This window comes from Oculina patagonica, chromosome 8 (genome assembly GCF_052425735.1).
Source record: "Oculina patagonica isolate OP01 chromosome 8, crgOcupat, whole genome shotgun sequence".
NCBI classification, from domain to species: Eukaryota; Metazoa; Cnidaria; class Anthozoa; order Scleractinia; family Oculinidae; genus Oculina; species Oculina patagonica.
Genome location: NC_135765.1, coordinates 17,108,194 through 17,122,869, shown reverse-complemented (window position 1 = coordinate 17,122,869; position 14,676 = coordinate 17,108,194). Strand labels below are relative to the sequence as shown.

The 14,676-nt window shown below is 38.4% G+C and overlaps 1 protein-coding gene across 1 annotated transcript; it reads right to left on the bottom strand.

Annotated features, from left to right (window-relative positions):
- Nucleotides 1-11,682: 11,682 nt before the first annotated feature.
- Nucleotides 11,683-13,100, bottom strand: LOC144662833 (octopamine receptor beta-2R-like). Its single transcript, XM_078523786.1, has one exon. It carries the CDS (start codon nt 13,024-13,026, stop codon nt 12,118-12,120), a length of 909 nt encoding a protein of 302 aa, XP_078379912.1. The 5' UTR covers nt 13,027-13,100; the 3' UTR covers nt 11,683-12,117.
- Nucleotides 13,101-14,676: the final 1,576 nt, after the last annotated feature.

Sequence of the window (14,676 nt, the reverse complement as noted above, 5' to 3'; positions counted from 1 at the left end):
CTCTACCAATCAGAATGCTTCAATTCTTATAATCACCTTTGAAATTATACTAATGACTGATATTGGTAAGGTTTTTCAACCAATGAGAATTGTTTATTTTAAGGCGTTCCAGACAACAATAGGTTTTATCTTTGGGAGTTTTGTGGCTGAGAGCGGGGCCGAAAAAGTTGGTTGTGGTTGTGCAATTGTAATTCGGAAGAATTAAAATTTTGGTGAAATTGTGTAAAATGTGGACGCATTTCTTATGTTTCGCCGGTCTTCTGAAAATCAAGCCGATCGTAGAGAATCCACATCCTGTTTTTGTTTCAAGGATGAAAGTTCTGAAGATCGAATCAGTTGAAAATAATTCACATCCTGTTTACATTTACAGGATCATCATAGATCATAGCACTGTTCTCATCAAAAATAAATACATTTTTTCTTTTGGCTATAGATTGTGTCTAAAAGATCAGTGCCCTTAATAATGCTTTTTGCACCATTATATCTTGATCTGCTTGGCATTCAATTTGTTTTGCACTGACAGCAGGTGCGTTCGGACAAGTAATTTGTTTATTTTCAAAACGCAGCGGATTTTAAAAAACGTGCATGTCGGCCCATCAAAGTGTTTACAGTCAAACGGTATATTCTTTTGATGGGAACTCTGCAATGTTGCGTCGCAATGTACTAATACTGATTAACAGTTTGACCAGAGCAGGTTGCAACTTTCAATTCAAATTTGCTCGAGTGAGCTGCCAAGTTCCAGTTTTCATTTTGGCGTATAAAACGAGGTAATACCGCCTCTGTTTCGACGAAATAGAAAATAATTGCCCTTTAGTTGATCGTCCATCAACAAAATGCGCGAAATTAGCGACAGGCTTAGTTAAATCTACAAACTGGGAATCACGCTTCAAAATTGAAATTCTCAAGTTTGATTGAGAGTTATTACCTTTTAAAAAACTCATTAATAATTCATAAAGAAAATACAAAAGAAATTAATGTTTAATGAGTGTCTTTATATCTGATAAAGACAGGGCTAAACTTTACGTCCAATTTTCTAGGCCAAAATAACCCAAAATCTAAATATTAGTGCAAGAATGAGTTGATCTACATCAGAAGATTTTTAAGCCGTTCAATAAATTCGCAAACTTGATAAAACACTGCTGCTCATTTATTAAAGATTACATAAAGGCACAAAAAATATCATTCGAAGTCATCATTCTTTCCTTCTAAAGCGTAAATAAAAATTAAATTAAATTTGGCCAACGATATGACAATCAACAATTCACCCATCCTCGGAGACCCAGGAGCAGTAAGTGGGGGCGACGGGATTTTCGGGCGAAACTTTACAATAAGATCGGGAGGGCCCCTGGGCAACTTTCTTTTACTGAACTAGTTCCAGAAGCGTTTGAACTCCTTCCTTCTGATTGGAGAGAAAAACAGTTTTTCTGGCCAATCAGTGAGGATGAGCAGCATAGTGACACTGACGTCTTGTTACACGAAGTTGTTTTCCTGCTTAAAGACTCGTCATAGACTCGTCGTGGTTGTTAAGGTCGCGCAGGACCCTTGAGATCATTATGTATGTATTTATTTAAAGAGTATGCACGAACTGCGACGACTGAAGCCGACAACAAACGAAATATTCATGACAATGTTTTTCTTAAGTTCTTTGTACAAGTAATTACACGGTATTGTTCTCAGCTTTGCGTACCGTGCGCTGAAACAAAGCGAATTATCATAATTAGATTCACAGCTGCGAATATAGCACACGTCGGTTGTAAACATTGACTCGGAAGGTCTTCGGAAGCGGAAAATCCTGCAATTTTGTGTCCAAGTTTTCTTCGCCGATATATATAGAATTTCAGGAGTTGATTCGCGAGGAACATGAACTTGGTGCACTCTATTGTGTTATGACAAGAGCGAATTTTGAAATTTCGTTCTCAAAATGAAGATAGCACGTTTCAAAGTTTAGATTTCACATTTTTACTCTCTTAGAAGCAGATAACTCCTGGCAGTTTTTGAAATCGAAAATTTCGTTCTTGTCATAACACAAAAGAGGTTATGATTCATCACTAGGTTATATAATCATTTAATTCGGTTCGCTGTTGTAGCCGAAAACTTGGACACAAAATCGCATTATCTGCAGTTAAACTTTTAAGAGCCTGTAACATTACAGTAAACGGTCATCTCTCAGTAAAATGACAATCATGATGTAATTCCATCATCCCTTAATATCCTTGATAAATTTTAGAGGAATCGATGTTCAAAATGTAGCGAATTAAAGCTTTACAAGATAGCACCCCGTCAAGAAATTTGGCTAATGAATTTATTAATGAGCAAGGGTCCTGCGCGACCTTAAGCCCGTCCATCGGATGATTTTACGTGGAGAATCTCAGATAATAAAAACAAAAATAAAATAATAAGGCCTGGGAATTTGCAAACTGTAGCATAGCGCAAGGAAACAAATGAGTTTTAATAGCTATAAGCGATGCACCACTTTCTACACTGTTTATAAGTTTTGTTATTGTTTTTTAAATATCCAACAAATTGAACAAAAACCCTTTGTTTCAACGGTCAAGCTGGCAACAAAATAGCAATAGGTGACGTCAGCGAAATCTTCGCTATCGCGTGGCCTGTGCAATGAAGACACCCACACTGTGGAAAGTTTTAGAAGTCGTTCAGCGATCGAGGAGAAATAATAAGAATTATTTTTTACTCCAATGGCTATCAAAGTGCGCGCAACTAACAAATGTAGAACCGGAAGTCGTGTAAGGCTTATTTTTTTTTTCTGAGACTCTCCATGTAAAATCATCCGATGCACGGGCTAAGCAACCACGACTAGTCGATGAGGAAAACAACTTCGTGTAAGAAGACGTCAGAGTCGCTCTGCTGATCATCCTCACTGATTGTCCAGAAAACTGTTTTTCTGGCCAACTGTTTTTCTGGTCAATCAGAAAGAAGACATTTAAATGCTTCTGAAACTGGTTCGGTAAAAGAAAGTGCCCAGGGGCTCTCCCAAGCTTGTTGTAAACATTCGCGCGAAAACCCGTTGTCCTGATGAGCTGCCGTTGCCTCGGCTAACTGCCCCTGGGTCTCCGAGGATGCTCCCTGTTGTGATAACTCATGAAATTTTCTTTCCGCGCTGAATTTTTATCCACGGGCCATCGATCACAAAGCACGCAGAAAAGAACATTGCGTTTAAAAGAGAATATAGTTTTATGAATCTCAAAAATTTTACTGTTGTATGAAATGATCTCCTTTGAATATATTTTTTTTATATAATAAGCGACTTAAAAGAAAACGAATGCTAAAGAGAAATAGTTTTTAACTCAGAGAAAAAAAAAAAGATTCTTCAGAGTTCCCACATTTTTATTTCTTTTATAAATCACAGGAACAGGAATATCTATTTTTAAGAGCCCGCCCATTTATTACATGGTAATTTTGAGCTAATTTTTTCTTCACAGTGTCCGTGCTACACGCGAACACTTCAAATCACGCGCCCATATTTTTATCCAGTCACGAATTCAACTTGTCGATGTCAGTTGTTGCACTTCGTACATACGCTTTAAATAAGTGTAAAAATTCAACGGGGAACTGGGGAAATGAAGTAAGCACACGCGTGAAATATATTCGTACAAATGCCTCAAAATACGAATAAATCAATTTATCTTGTCACCGCATAAAAAAGTGGACTCAAAGTGTGCAGATAAAAATCGTGAGTTTCCTGTAAATGCTATCAGTTGTGAAACTTCTTTAATTAATTACTTTTTATTTTTTTTATTTTTTCTATGACAACGTTATTGCAATTAGGTGTATTAATATATAATTCTCTTAATTATTTAGCAACGATAAAACAAAATAGTGCGATCTAAATACAGTTATTCAAACAAATCAAGACGGTTCAAAACAAGATAACTCCGTTCATAGCGAGCACCACTGCTTCGCAAAATAATTATAAACTCTAGTCAACAATTCACTTCCACCAGAAAAATGGCATGTACTACAACCCAAAACTGAGTTACATACACCCGGCTCCCTTTCCCTATATATAGCGTGGAGACGAAGTTTGTTTACAGTTACCGTCGTTCTGACTGTAAAATTCAGCAAAAGCTAGAGTGATATTTTGAATTTCGACGACATACCGTAAAATTCCGGTTATAAGCCCCCCACCGCTTATAAGCCCCCCCCCCGGTTATAAGCCCATCATCCTGAAACAAAAAAATACATCCGGTTATAAGCTCCCCCGGATATAAGTCCCTCTCTACTGGATGACAGTACTGAACAGGGCTAAATGTTGCTTTTTTGTGCGTTTTTAACTTAAAAACGTATTTCGATCAACACTCCCGAGGCTTGTTTCGAAACGTTTTTTCCTTCCGCTTATAAGCCCTCCCGAATATAAGCCCCTCCGCTTATAAGCCCACCCAAAAACCCTTACGAAGTTGTATAAGCCCAGGGCTTATAACCGGAATTCTACGGTATGCAAGCAATGTTTTGAATTTCGACAAACCTTACTCAATAAAGCAGTGTTAATTAAAATTCTCAAGCAATAATCAGAATAAAAATAGATACGACAATGTGGCATTTATCGATATTTCTCTCATTAAAAATTAAGAATTAAATATACATGGCCATTAAAACCTAATTGGGGAGTTCCGCTTTTAGCTTGCCTAAATATATTTGAGAGGGAATGAACTTAAACACTCCAACATAACGTACACAACTTCGTGAACATTTACGACTATTTAATATAAGAAATCAAGTTTTGTTACAGCTCTTGTCCAGTGCAGAATTTATGTTTGCAAGCGTAAATTACGCAAAGTTAACATTAGATCTTGCAAGACTATTTTACTATGGACTAAAATATTAAATATTGCATCTAGCAAAAACACTTCAACCAAGATTACATGAGCTCATTAACAGCCTTGACTCCAGCATTTTATTACTATTTAACCAAAAAAGTCTTCTTTTCTGCAAAACAGGATGAAAAAAGAAACAAAACAAAACAAACTTGACGTGCACCATTAAACATGACACGTTGCCAGGTGTAAGTTCCCAGAAAATTAATCAATCACAGATAAATCTGGTTTTGGTTTGATCCGATTTTTGACTGAGCCTGGTAAATTTTGAATACCGTAACTAAGATTTGCTAGTGAACATAAAAACATTTTGAATTTAACAAAGATTTAAAGAGAAACAACGAAAAAAAAAAACAACGCACACCAACATGTTTATCGACAAGGTTGCCAGGTGTAAGTTCCCAGAAAATTAATGAGTCACCAAAAAATCTGATTTTGATTTTATCCGATTCTTGACTGAGCCTGGCAAATTTAATGTTCCGTAACTGCAGTTTATTGGTCACAACAACAACATTTTGGATTTAAATAGAAATTTGATTTAATCAGGGCCAAATATCGGCGAGAAAAACAAAAACAAAACCTACTTAACAAACCATCTGTAATTAAGGACGATGGCTTTTGTTCCTTCCACTGTTTATTTTACAGGAAACGAAGTTTTAAGAAAGCTTTTGTCCAGTGCAGATTTTATGTTTTATGAACGTAAACTTTGCGAACATAAGCGCTCGCGCAGGAAAGTTTGTTAAACGTTTTATTCAGACTGTGAAACAAACATAAGATGCATCATCCTGCAAAACCACTTTTCACCAAAGTTGTGATGAGTGTGTTATCAGTCATTTTGACCTCAGCTTCTGTGCTAGGCAATGGTTTCGTTCTGGCGGTCATTGCTCGATTTAAATCCTTACGAACCGCTCCGAACATTCTCGTCGCCAATCTCGCTGTAGTCGATCTGTTTAACGCAGTCATTAACATACCGCCGCACATGATGTATGGCGTTTTAGAGGCCAGTTGGTTCAGAGGTAAGACTTTGACAATCATGACCAGCATCTTCAATCGACTCTTCACACTGCTTAACCTTGCTTCGATGCTCGCCATGATGGCAGAAGTATACCTGGCCATTTCATTCGAAGTCAGATACCACGTCTGGAAGACGAAAAAGAAGTCGCTGGTCTGTGGTCTCCTTATTTGGTTGTTCAGTATCGTGACAACAATCTTGTCATCAATCCCGCTACTCGATATTGATCTTGGTGATGCTCATGCCAGGGTATACAGAGCGGTGATCTTCGAGCAAGCAAAATACTTCGTCGCATCGTTAATGGCGTTCTTCATCATTTGTGACATAGTTGTGTATTCTCTCACAACTCGCGCGATAAGGAAGAAGAAAAAGGAGGTATTTAAATCGTTATGTATCTTTTTTGTGATTTATCTTATTTTTGTGATCTGTGGGTGCATCTAATAACGTAACAACCCATTTGAGTTTTACCCCCTGGGACCAACTTTTGCACTAAAATCTTTTGTTAGTTGAATGCATTACGTCCAACATAATTAAGCCCCTTTTTCTAGCCACTCTTTTTACAGTTTTTAAAAATCGCATGGATTCATTTCTCCAGGTTCCGCTTCACTGCCGCAGAGAAACAAAGATGGCAGTTTACAGGCAATTTTCAATGTCACATAACTTTTTAGGAAGGATCTCAAAGATTTTTTTACTTGGAAATAAGGCAAAAGAACTGTATTTTGAACATTAAGAAGAAAAAATTCGCGGTCAAATTACTTTCAGTTGTCAAAACTGGAATTTTTTAATATTAGATACTTCATAAGTAAATCAGCTTTTATTGTCTTAAAAATCTTAAAAGAAAATATATCTGTATCACATCCATCCTCGGAGACGCAGGGGCAATAAGTCACGTTAGTAGGGGCGAGGAAAAGTCGTAATGGCGGGGAAAAAAATCTGCGAACCATAAAAGTTAAATCGAAAGCGAGGAGCCCCTGGGGAAAAAGTCTTACCAAGCCAGTTCCAAGCAGCTCTCTGAATGCTGCCTCCTGATTGTACTACCTTTGTATTATTCTGGCCAATCGGCAAACAGTAACTTTACAGTCACTTTCGCATGTTCTTAAGGCTGGTTCTCATATGATCGCCCCGATCGTCTCTGTCGCCTCTGTCGCTTCAAAAAGTTTGCTTGCGATCGGGGCGATTATATGAGAACATTACAGAGACGAAGCGATCGCGATCGCGATCGCTTCGATCGCCCGTGTTCTATCCGGGCGATCGGTCGCAGACCGCGGCGATCGAAACGATCATATGAGAACTACTTTCGCAGAGGGAGACGATCGAAGCGATCCAAACTATCCCATGGTGCATCAGTATTACCCAGAACAACTTTTCCGTTTGGCCTCCCTTTTGCTTCTTAGCCGTAAAACGGCAATAACGAGAAGCTAGGAGGCCACGAGGTTTGCTCTTGCATCGAATGCTGCCATAAGCGATATCAGAGTTTTGAAAAAAACACACGTGCGTCGATCGGAATAAAATCGAATATTCATATGCGGGAACAAAGATAAGATGATTTATTATCTTGTTTGAATAACCATATTTTGCATATACCAGACGATCGGGGCGATCATATGAGAACCCCCTGGTCGCTTCCATCGCTTCGATCGTCTCAGAATTTGCAAACGACAGAAGCGACAGAGACGATCGGGGCGATCATATGAGAACCAGCCTTTATACCTTACATCAGAGAGCCGAAAAAACTGAAAAATTATTTCGGATGCTGAAAATCTACCAGAAAATTTTCGTTTAGACCGATCAGAGGTTCAGAGGGGGTGAAGCTCAATAGAGCTTGCCAGGATCTCCTGCCATTGTAAACTACTGAATGAAATGATTGTACTTTTATTATGGGCGAATAAAGTTGATTGATTGATTGTATCGTAAATAGTGGCGTGCTTACCTGTGCGATGCATTGGCGACCATTCGGCATACCTGTCTGTCTCGTGCACCAAAAAATGCACGCAGTTCCAGTTCCAGTTGGCCGAAAATAAAATCAGAAAAAGAGAAAGGAGATTGATATCGGCGATTGATATGAGCTTGTAGGTTTTCAATTTACGGACTTTTTTGGGGGGCGGGGGGAGGTATAATAAGTATCGAGGGTACAGTGGGTTGTACGCTTCGATTTTAGTTTTTTCTGATTTTCTTTTTTTTTACTCGTACGCAACTTTTTTTGATCATCGTGGGCGGCGTCGCTTGTTGCTAAACTGAGCTCCCTATTTTACAAATTCCGCCTTCGAGACTGGTTTTGTCCTCGGCATGTTCAATCATGAGCTATAGTATATAGCATAGGCGGATTTCCATCATAAAAAATTAAGCTAATTTCTTTGTCTATTTACTCTTTCGCGTTCGAATTGGTTCGCTTTTTATAACAGAAGTAAATGCCAGATGTTTTCATTGATTTCCGGCGGCCATGTTGGAGCCCCTTCACACGGACTCGAACGTGGCGTTTCCATACTGTGCTGTGGATCATTTTGGCGGATAACTCGAGTACTGAATACCGTACAGACCTGAGACTTGGACACGTAGACTATCTAGAAATTTTTTACAACTTGTAATATTCTTGATTTTTTGACTCAATAGCTTTGGACATATTTTAAGAAGCGCGTGACAGTAGCGTAACTGGCGTGACAGTGAAAACCAGCAATTCATACTCGCAAAATTCAATCATTTAATTAAGCAAGACTCCAACAACTCCTCGCAAACCCATGTTTACTACAAATCACTTCTTGTGTGACTTTGGCTGGTTTCGTTTGGAGACCCCCGGGTTGGCCACCTTTACCTTCCATATAAGCAGATGGCCACCCTTGGATCTTACGAGGTTCAAACTGTTGAAGGGATTATCTTCCTACCTATAGTATTATACACAAACAGCAAATGCAAATTAGCTTAGCTACAAGTCCACCTGTAGCCATACCTACCCCCAAACGAAGTGAAAATATTGTTTGTTTCGGGAAGTGAACACGGCAACTCCTAGTCTATAGCTTAGCATCCAGGACTCCTCTGTTCACTAAAGCTTGGTTACCCAGGTGTTGTGGAACTTATTAGAACGCGAAAAAGTTAGGGACAGATCATTAGAAAACTGATGTGAGGGGTGGAAAAAACCAAAATAATTCATGCAAGGGAAAATGCCAAGAAAAAAATCATGTAAAGTGGAAGGAAAAAAATCGTGTAGAAGGAAATGTCCTACTAATCATTGAAAATCCTGTCATTTTACTCTTAATGAGATCAATTTTTTGACATTATGTATCGTGGAAAATGCTGAAAATAGCATTTCTGAGCCTAGAAATTTCAAACTTTCTGGGTAGGATGCCTCCATACCCCGATACGTTTTATCAAAACAAATTCATTCAACTCGAAGTCCCCAACTAGCAAAACAGTTTTCTCCTATACGTCGATGGTGATAGAAAATTGACTTTCAAGTTTTACCTATAAGATTTGTATAAAATCTTTGTTACTAACATTTTGTAAGACGTTCGATATAAATTGCTGGTAAAAAGTGTGTAGGGTGAAGAAAACGATCAGTAAAACATGATAAAAAGAAACAATACATGGCATTTTATTTTAGCCATTTCTTATATTTTTTAAAAACTATGATAATTAGCCGCAAAAAATCGTGCACAAGTTATGAGTGTAAAAACAAATTCGCGCAAGCTGAAAATTCCCCACTGCACCCTTCCCATCACTTTTTTAATGATCCGTCCCTAGTGTACGAAAAGACCGACCTTATTTTTATTAGTATTTGTAAGTAATTTTAAGTAATTTGCTTTTATTTTGTCGACATCCAGTTATCCTATAGCTCATGGTTCAATCGCGTACAGACTCAAGAAATTCACATTTTCTAGAAACAGACAGGGCTATCGAATCCACAGGCAGACCAAGCTAATAGTTGATTTCTATAATTATTTTTAAATGGTCAAAATGGTTAATCCTATTGTCTATCTACTGCTCTGATCCAAGGAAAACCTCTTTTTTCACAGAGAGCAGAGTTGAACTTGTCTCTCGTTCAAGCCGAAGCCCGCCCACAAGACGACATCAAAGCGATCAATACCATCACCATCACAGTAGCTGCCTATTTCCTTTGTTATGTTCCTTCAATCCTGTATGCAGTGCTGGGCGGCCAGAAAGAAAACCTGGCTGACTCTTGGTTTGGATTTATCGCCTCGTACAGTCTTTACATCTCAAGCGCTGTAAACCCGATTATCTACTATCTGCGAAAAAGCCGATGTCGCTACGCATTCAAGCAGTTTCTCAAAGACCCCTTCGGATCAAGCGACTTCAAAGAGAAGCCAAACGGCCGCGGCAACGGTGAAAAACGACATGACAAAGCCATGGAAGTTAGGAAAAAGGCCGAAAGTGGTGAAAGCGGAGGAGCGTGCGAAGTTGAAAGATCTGTAAGTCAAACCAGGCAAACGTATAGAGGGCAACGAAGAAATGCAGTGACAAACTCGTCCACTGAAAACTTGCAGGCTGGTCTTTACTCTGATCACAAAGTTGGCGATGATAGCGGATACATAAAAGGGAAAGCCGAAAAAGGCGGCGAAGCTCGTGCTAACCTTCAAGTGCAGAATCTATACGACGGAAAAGGAGATAGAATTGAAGAAGGAAATGACAAAGTACCCAAGAAATGTGGCATGGAAAAAGAGTCCAGGAGACGACCGCCATCTTCGTCTAGAAACAAAGTCCATCCTCTGGTAGTTATCGAAATGGACAGGACTGGGGAACCAGAAGACGAGAAGGGAAAAGTTACCCCCAGTTGCTCTAGGTGGGAAATCAAAGAACAAGAAACTTCAGGAAAGAGAAGAAAGGCCATAACAAGTGGTCAGATGTTTGAAAAAGTCTTGAAGGCAGCGTGGATAGATGAAGAGGACGAGGAGTAGGTGCAAAAGCAGAAGTAGAAGCAGTTGCAGAAACAACCGCCGTCAAGAACTTTGGTGTTATGTTAATTTTAAGCCAACTCAGTGAAGTAGAATAAGTGTAAAAAGAGATTTTAGTTGGCGAGATTCAATCTTTTTAACGTAAATTAACTTTAAAAGAAATGGAAAAATGCGTTTACCATTAAGATTAATTGATATGATAATAATTGTTATTTGCCTTTGTAAACAAAACACGCAGACTAATCCTTTCTGTTTGCTCCTATTTTAGAGAAAACATGTACAAACTGTCACCGACGTTGTTTCCCGGCCTATTGTTTACCCATTTTCCCAGTGATAATTCTCCCCAAATTCCAGTTCCCGGTTTAACCCTTCAGGCCCCTCTTAGTATAGAGCAACTAAGCAGAACTCGATACAAAGCTTGAGTCAAATTCTGTACAATTTTCCTGCGACTCGTCTAAAACTGCAAAGTTCGACTGCGATTATCGAGAGAGCGTTTTGAAACTCCTCCGAGCTAATTTATGTCTAAGTAAATGGATAAATTGGTTCCATTGAGTGTGTCCTGATCAAACATAAATTCTAATAAAAACATTTTCTAGTAGCACAAAACTTTATGCAAACGCTTTATCTGGAATGCCTGTAAACACACAGCAAAGACGAGTAAATGTGCAGAGCAACTTTAAACAATCTTCTTTTTAGATCCGAAAACCGACATAATTTTGTCTAGCAAGTGAAAACAGGACTTACAGGTAAAAATAAAACCTAACAAGATTAGTAAAATTTGTTACTTTTTATTTGTACAAGCTTGTCAATTCCAACAGGGCAAAGGTCTCATTCGAACACAATAAATGTAGGATGAGAAGCGGCAATTTTTCGCGCTTATAACCAAACAATGCAACACCGTGATTTAAAATTGATTAGTCTTATACACTGTACATACAACTCCTGCAGTGTTCTTTATTGCCGAAGGGGTTACATAAGTCTTCGATATCGACAAACTGACGATTGTACCTAAACAAGAAAAAGGAAATTATAAACAACAATAATGGCTTTTTTACCCGACAAGCAGCGGGATACATTCAGCAGTTAGCGAAGATATATTAAAAGAGTAAACATTCAGATTTTTTGAGACATTACACAAGTGGAAAATAGCTATATACATCTCGACGTCAAAACATTAAAATTCCTCACTTTTAGTCAAATACTTATTTTCAAGCTACCTTTGAGAATTTTGATTTACATGGAAACACACTTTGTTGATGATACCGCTGCTAAACAATGCATGATTAACCATAACTAACAAGACTTGATTTAATGCTAGCCGTATCTGGAAACTGAAGACTTTCATCAAGGTTCATCTAGGTAAAACAGATTAAACGTCAGGCTCTATGTTTGGTTGTGTGTTCAGTTCAAAGTTTCGTTTTCTGCAGATCACGCAAAGTTTATTTTCGCAAAGTTTTTTCACTTCCTCTTTAATGTCTCTCTTAAGAAAGGCGTACGCAAATGGATTTATGGCTGAGTTAGCAATCAGTAACAACCGACGAATCATCTGCAGAATCTCAGTATCTTCACACAGTTTCAACACATTTTTACACATGGCATAATAAACCTCTAATGAATAGCAGAAAATAAAGAAAAACGCCACGAACAAAGTCATTTTCAACGCAGTAGAACCCCGTCGATTTTCTCCGTTCATATTGGGCTTTCCTGTCAATTCATTTCTGTGATGTAATGTTTTCCTTTTGGCAATGACGCTGATGCGAAGGACAGCAAATGATATAAACACACATGGGAGAGCTTCAAAGATGACCAACAGTACAGGCAGAACGTACTCTAGTGCTTCTTTTTTATAAACGTAATGGAGCGGAATGAAAACAAGTCCACGCAAAACAGCTGGAACAAGCCAAGAAAGTATGATGCAAATAACCACAGTCTTTTCAGACACTTTGGTTCTATGATAGATCGGTGACGTAATGGCGAGATATCGGTCCATTATCAATGCACACAGATTGCAAACTGATGAATAAATGAAGATCCAACGAAATGCTCTCATTAATGTTGACTGACAGGAAAACCTTCGCTCACAGAAAAACAGAGGAGGATAGAAACTTAACGCCACAAGGACATCAGCTACAGCAAGAGAAATGATGAACCAGTTGAGCTTACTTGAGCGAAGGCGTCTTCTTGAGACGATGATTGTCACCACGAAGAAATTTCCAAGCAGTGTTGTTATGGTCAACATCCAAGCAAAAATATCGAACCAGGAAAGCATGTTTATCATTCAAGAACGGTTTCTTGCCAGAACAATGTATAACAGGACACAGCAATGCTCCCAGGTAACGAACGAATACACAAATTCAGACGAGTTAAAGCTTCCTTAAGTAGTTTCATATTTGCTTTTTCAGTTTCGAAACCTCTCGTCACAGCCGGATATGGCCTCATATAGAGCAAAGGAACAATACAGTTGAAAATATTTAAATAATAATAACAATAACAATTTCATGTTATTTATAGTACAAACGTATATTGTTCCAACAACTTGATAGGTTGTATCTAGTCACGTGACCAAAAATAACAAAATGTATTTGCTAGCAAATAAGGGTGGTAAAGTTTTATGCCTCACGCGTGATTTGAACAATAATTACGGCGTGAAACGTAAAAACAGCCCAAATTCGTCCGTGATCCGTGAAATTGCCTGTCAAGGATGACGCGGGATCTACTTATTTTGATCATGAAGACCGCGATTCATGATTCCACCTGAAAACCTTCAAGAGAGAATCAGGGGTAAATTACGTTATTATAAGTCAATTTTACGCTTAGTAAACCAAAATTGACAAACGACACGAATTATGAATTCTTAGACATATAGTGCGGAGGACGCCGTACTCGTTCTCTGATCGATTTATTACTGATGCGTTTTAGGGCCTTCTCTCACACTGTGAGCCCGCCAGAGAGAAAATTATTGCTGTTAGGCTATTAAACTCCCTTCATGGGATGACAGGTGCTAGTTTTGCTTCAAGTGAGTGGTTCATTTTGATGTGAGTGCAGAATCAAAGAGATCTTCGAGCCACGGCTGAAGTTTTTCACCAAGTTTTATGTTTGGTTTTCATACCTTGAGTATATAGCAGGTGATTCAAACATTTCTTTGATGGAATTAAAAAATAGGCGAAAACATGATATCTATAACATTGATATTGGATTTATTCGGCGCGCATGACTGAGAGCAACAGAACGATTTGAAATGCGAAAACATGATATCTATAACATTGATATTGGATTTATTCGGCGCGCATGACTGAGAGCAACAGAACGATTTGAAATGCTTTGATTGGCTCATATTTATAATATCTCTTATGTTAGCATGATGACCCATCTTTTTTTATTGTACTTTTCGCTGAACAGTGTTTTTATAGGGAACATCCAGGGAAAGTTTAAAAAAAATGTTCGACAACTTTTATATCTAAGGAATCACCCTAAATCATTATCAGCAAATGGACTGTCAGTTTGACAGAGAGCAAGAATGGTACATCAAAGAATCTTCATCAACTTGATGAATGCTCTTTATCACAGAGGAATGTAAAACATAGCCAAATGTTTTACTATAATCCGTGAATTTGTAACGCGGTTCAATCGCCTACTACAGTCAACTCTCGTTATAGCGGACACGCTCGGGGCGTCGTTTATTGTCCGTTATAGCGAGAGTCCGTAATAGCGGGAGTCATTTCCAGTCAAACCCCTTTCGCGGGGATTTGGATTTTGTCCGTAATAGCGAGTGTCCGCAATAGCGGGGTGTCCGCAAGGCGAGAGTTGACTGTATCTGTTTTAATTTGAGTGGTCCAGTAAATCAATATTAATAAAACTTTGGAATAAAATTGTTTGCAAGCATGTATGGCGAATTCCTTAAAATATATATCGATTACCGTTTAATTTT

Bases quoted from the DNA above. Each gene is read 5' to 3' on its own strand.
- LOC144662833 (XM_078523786.1), bottom strand. From the start codon at position 13,026: ATGATAAACATGCTTTCCTGGTTCGATATTTTTGCTTGGATGTTGACC.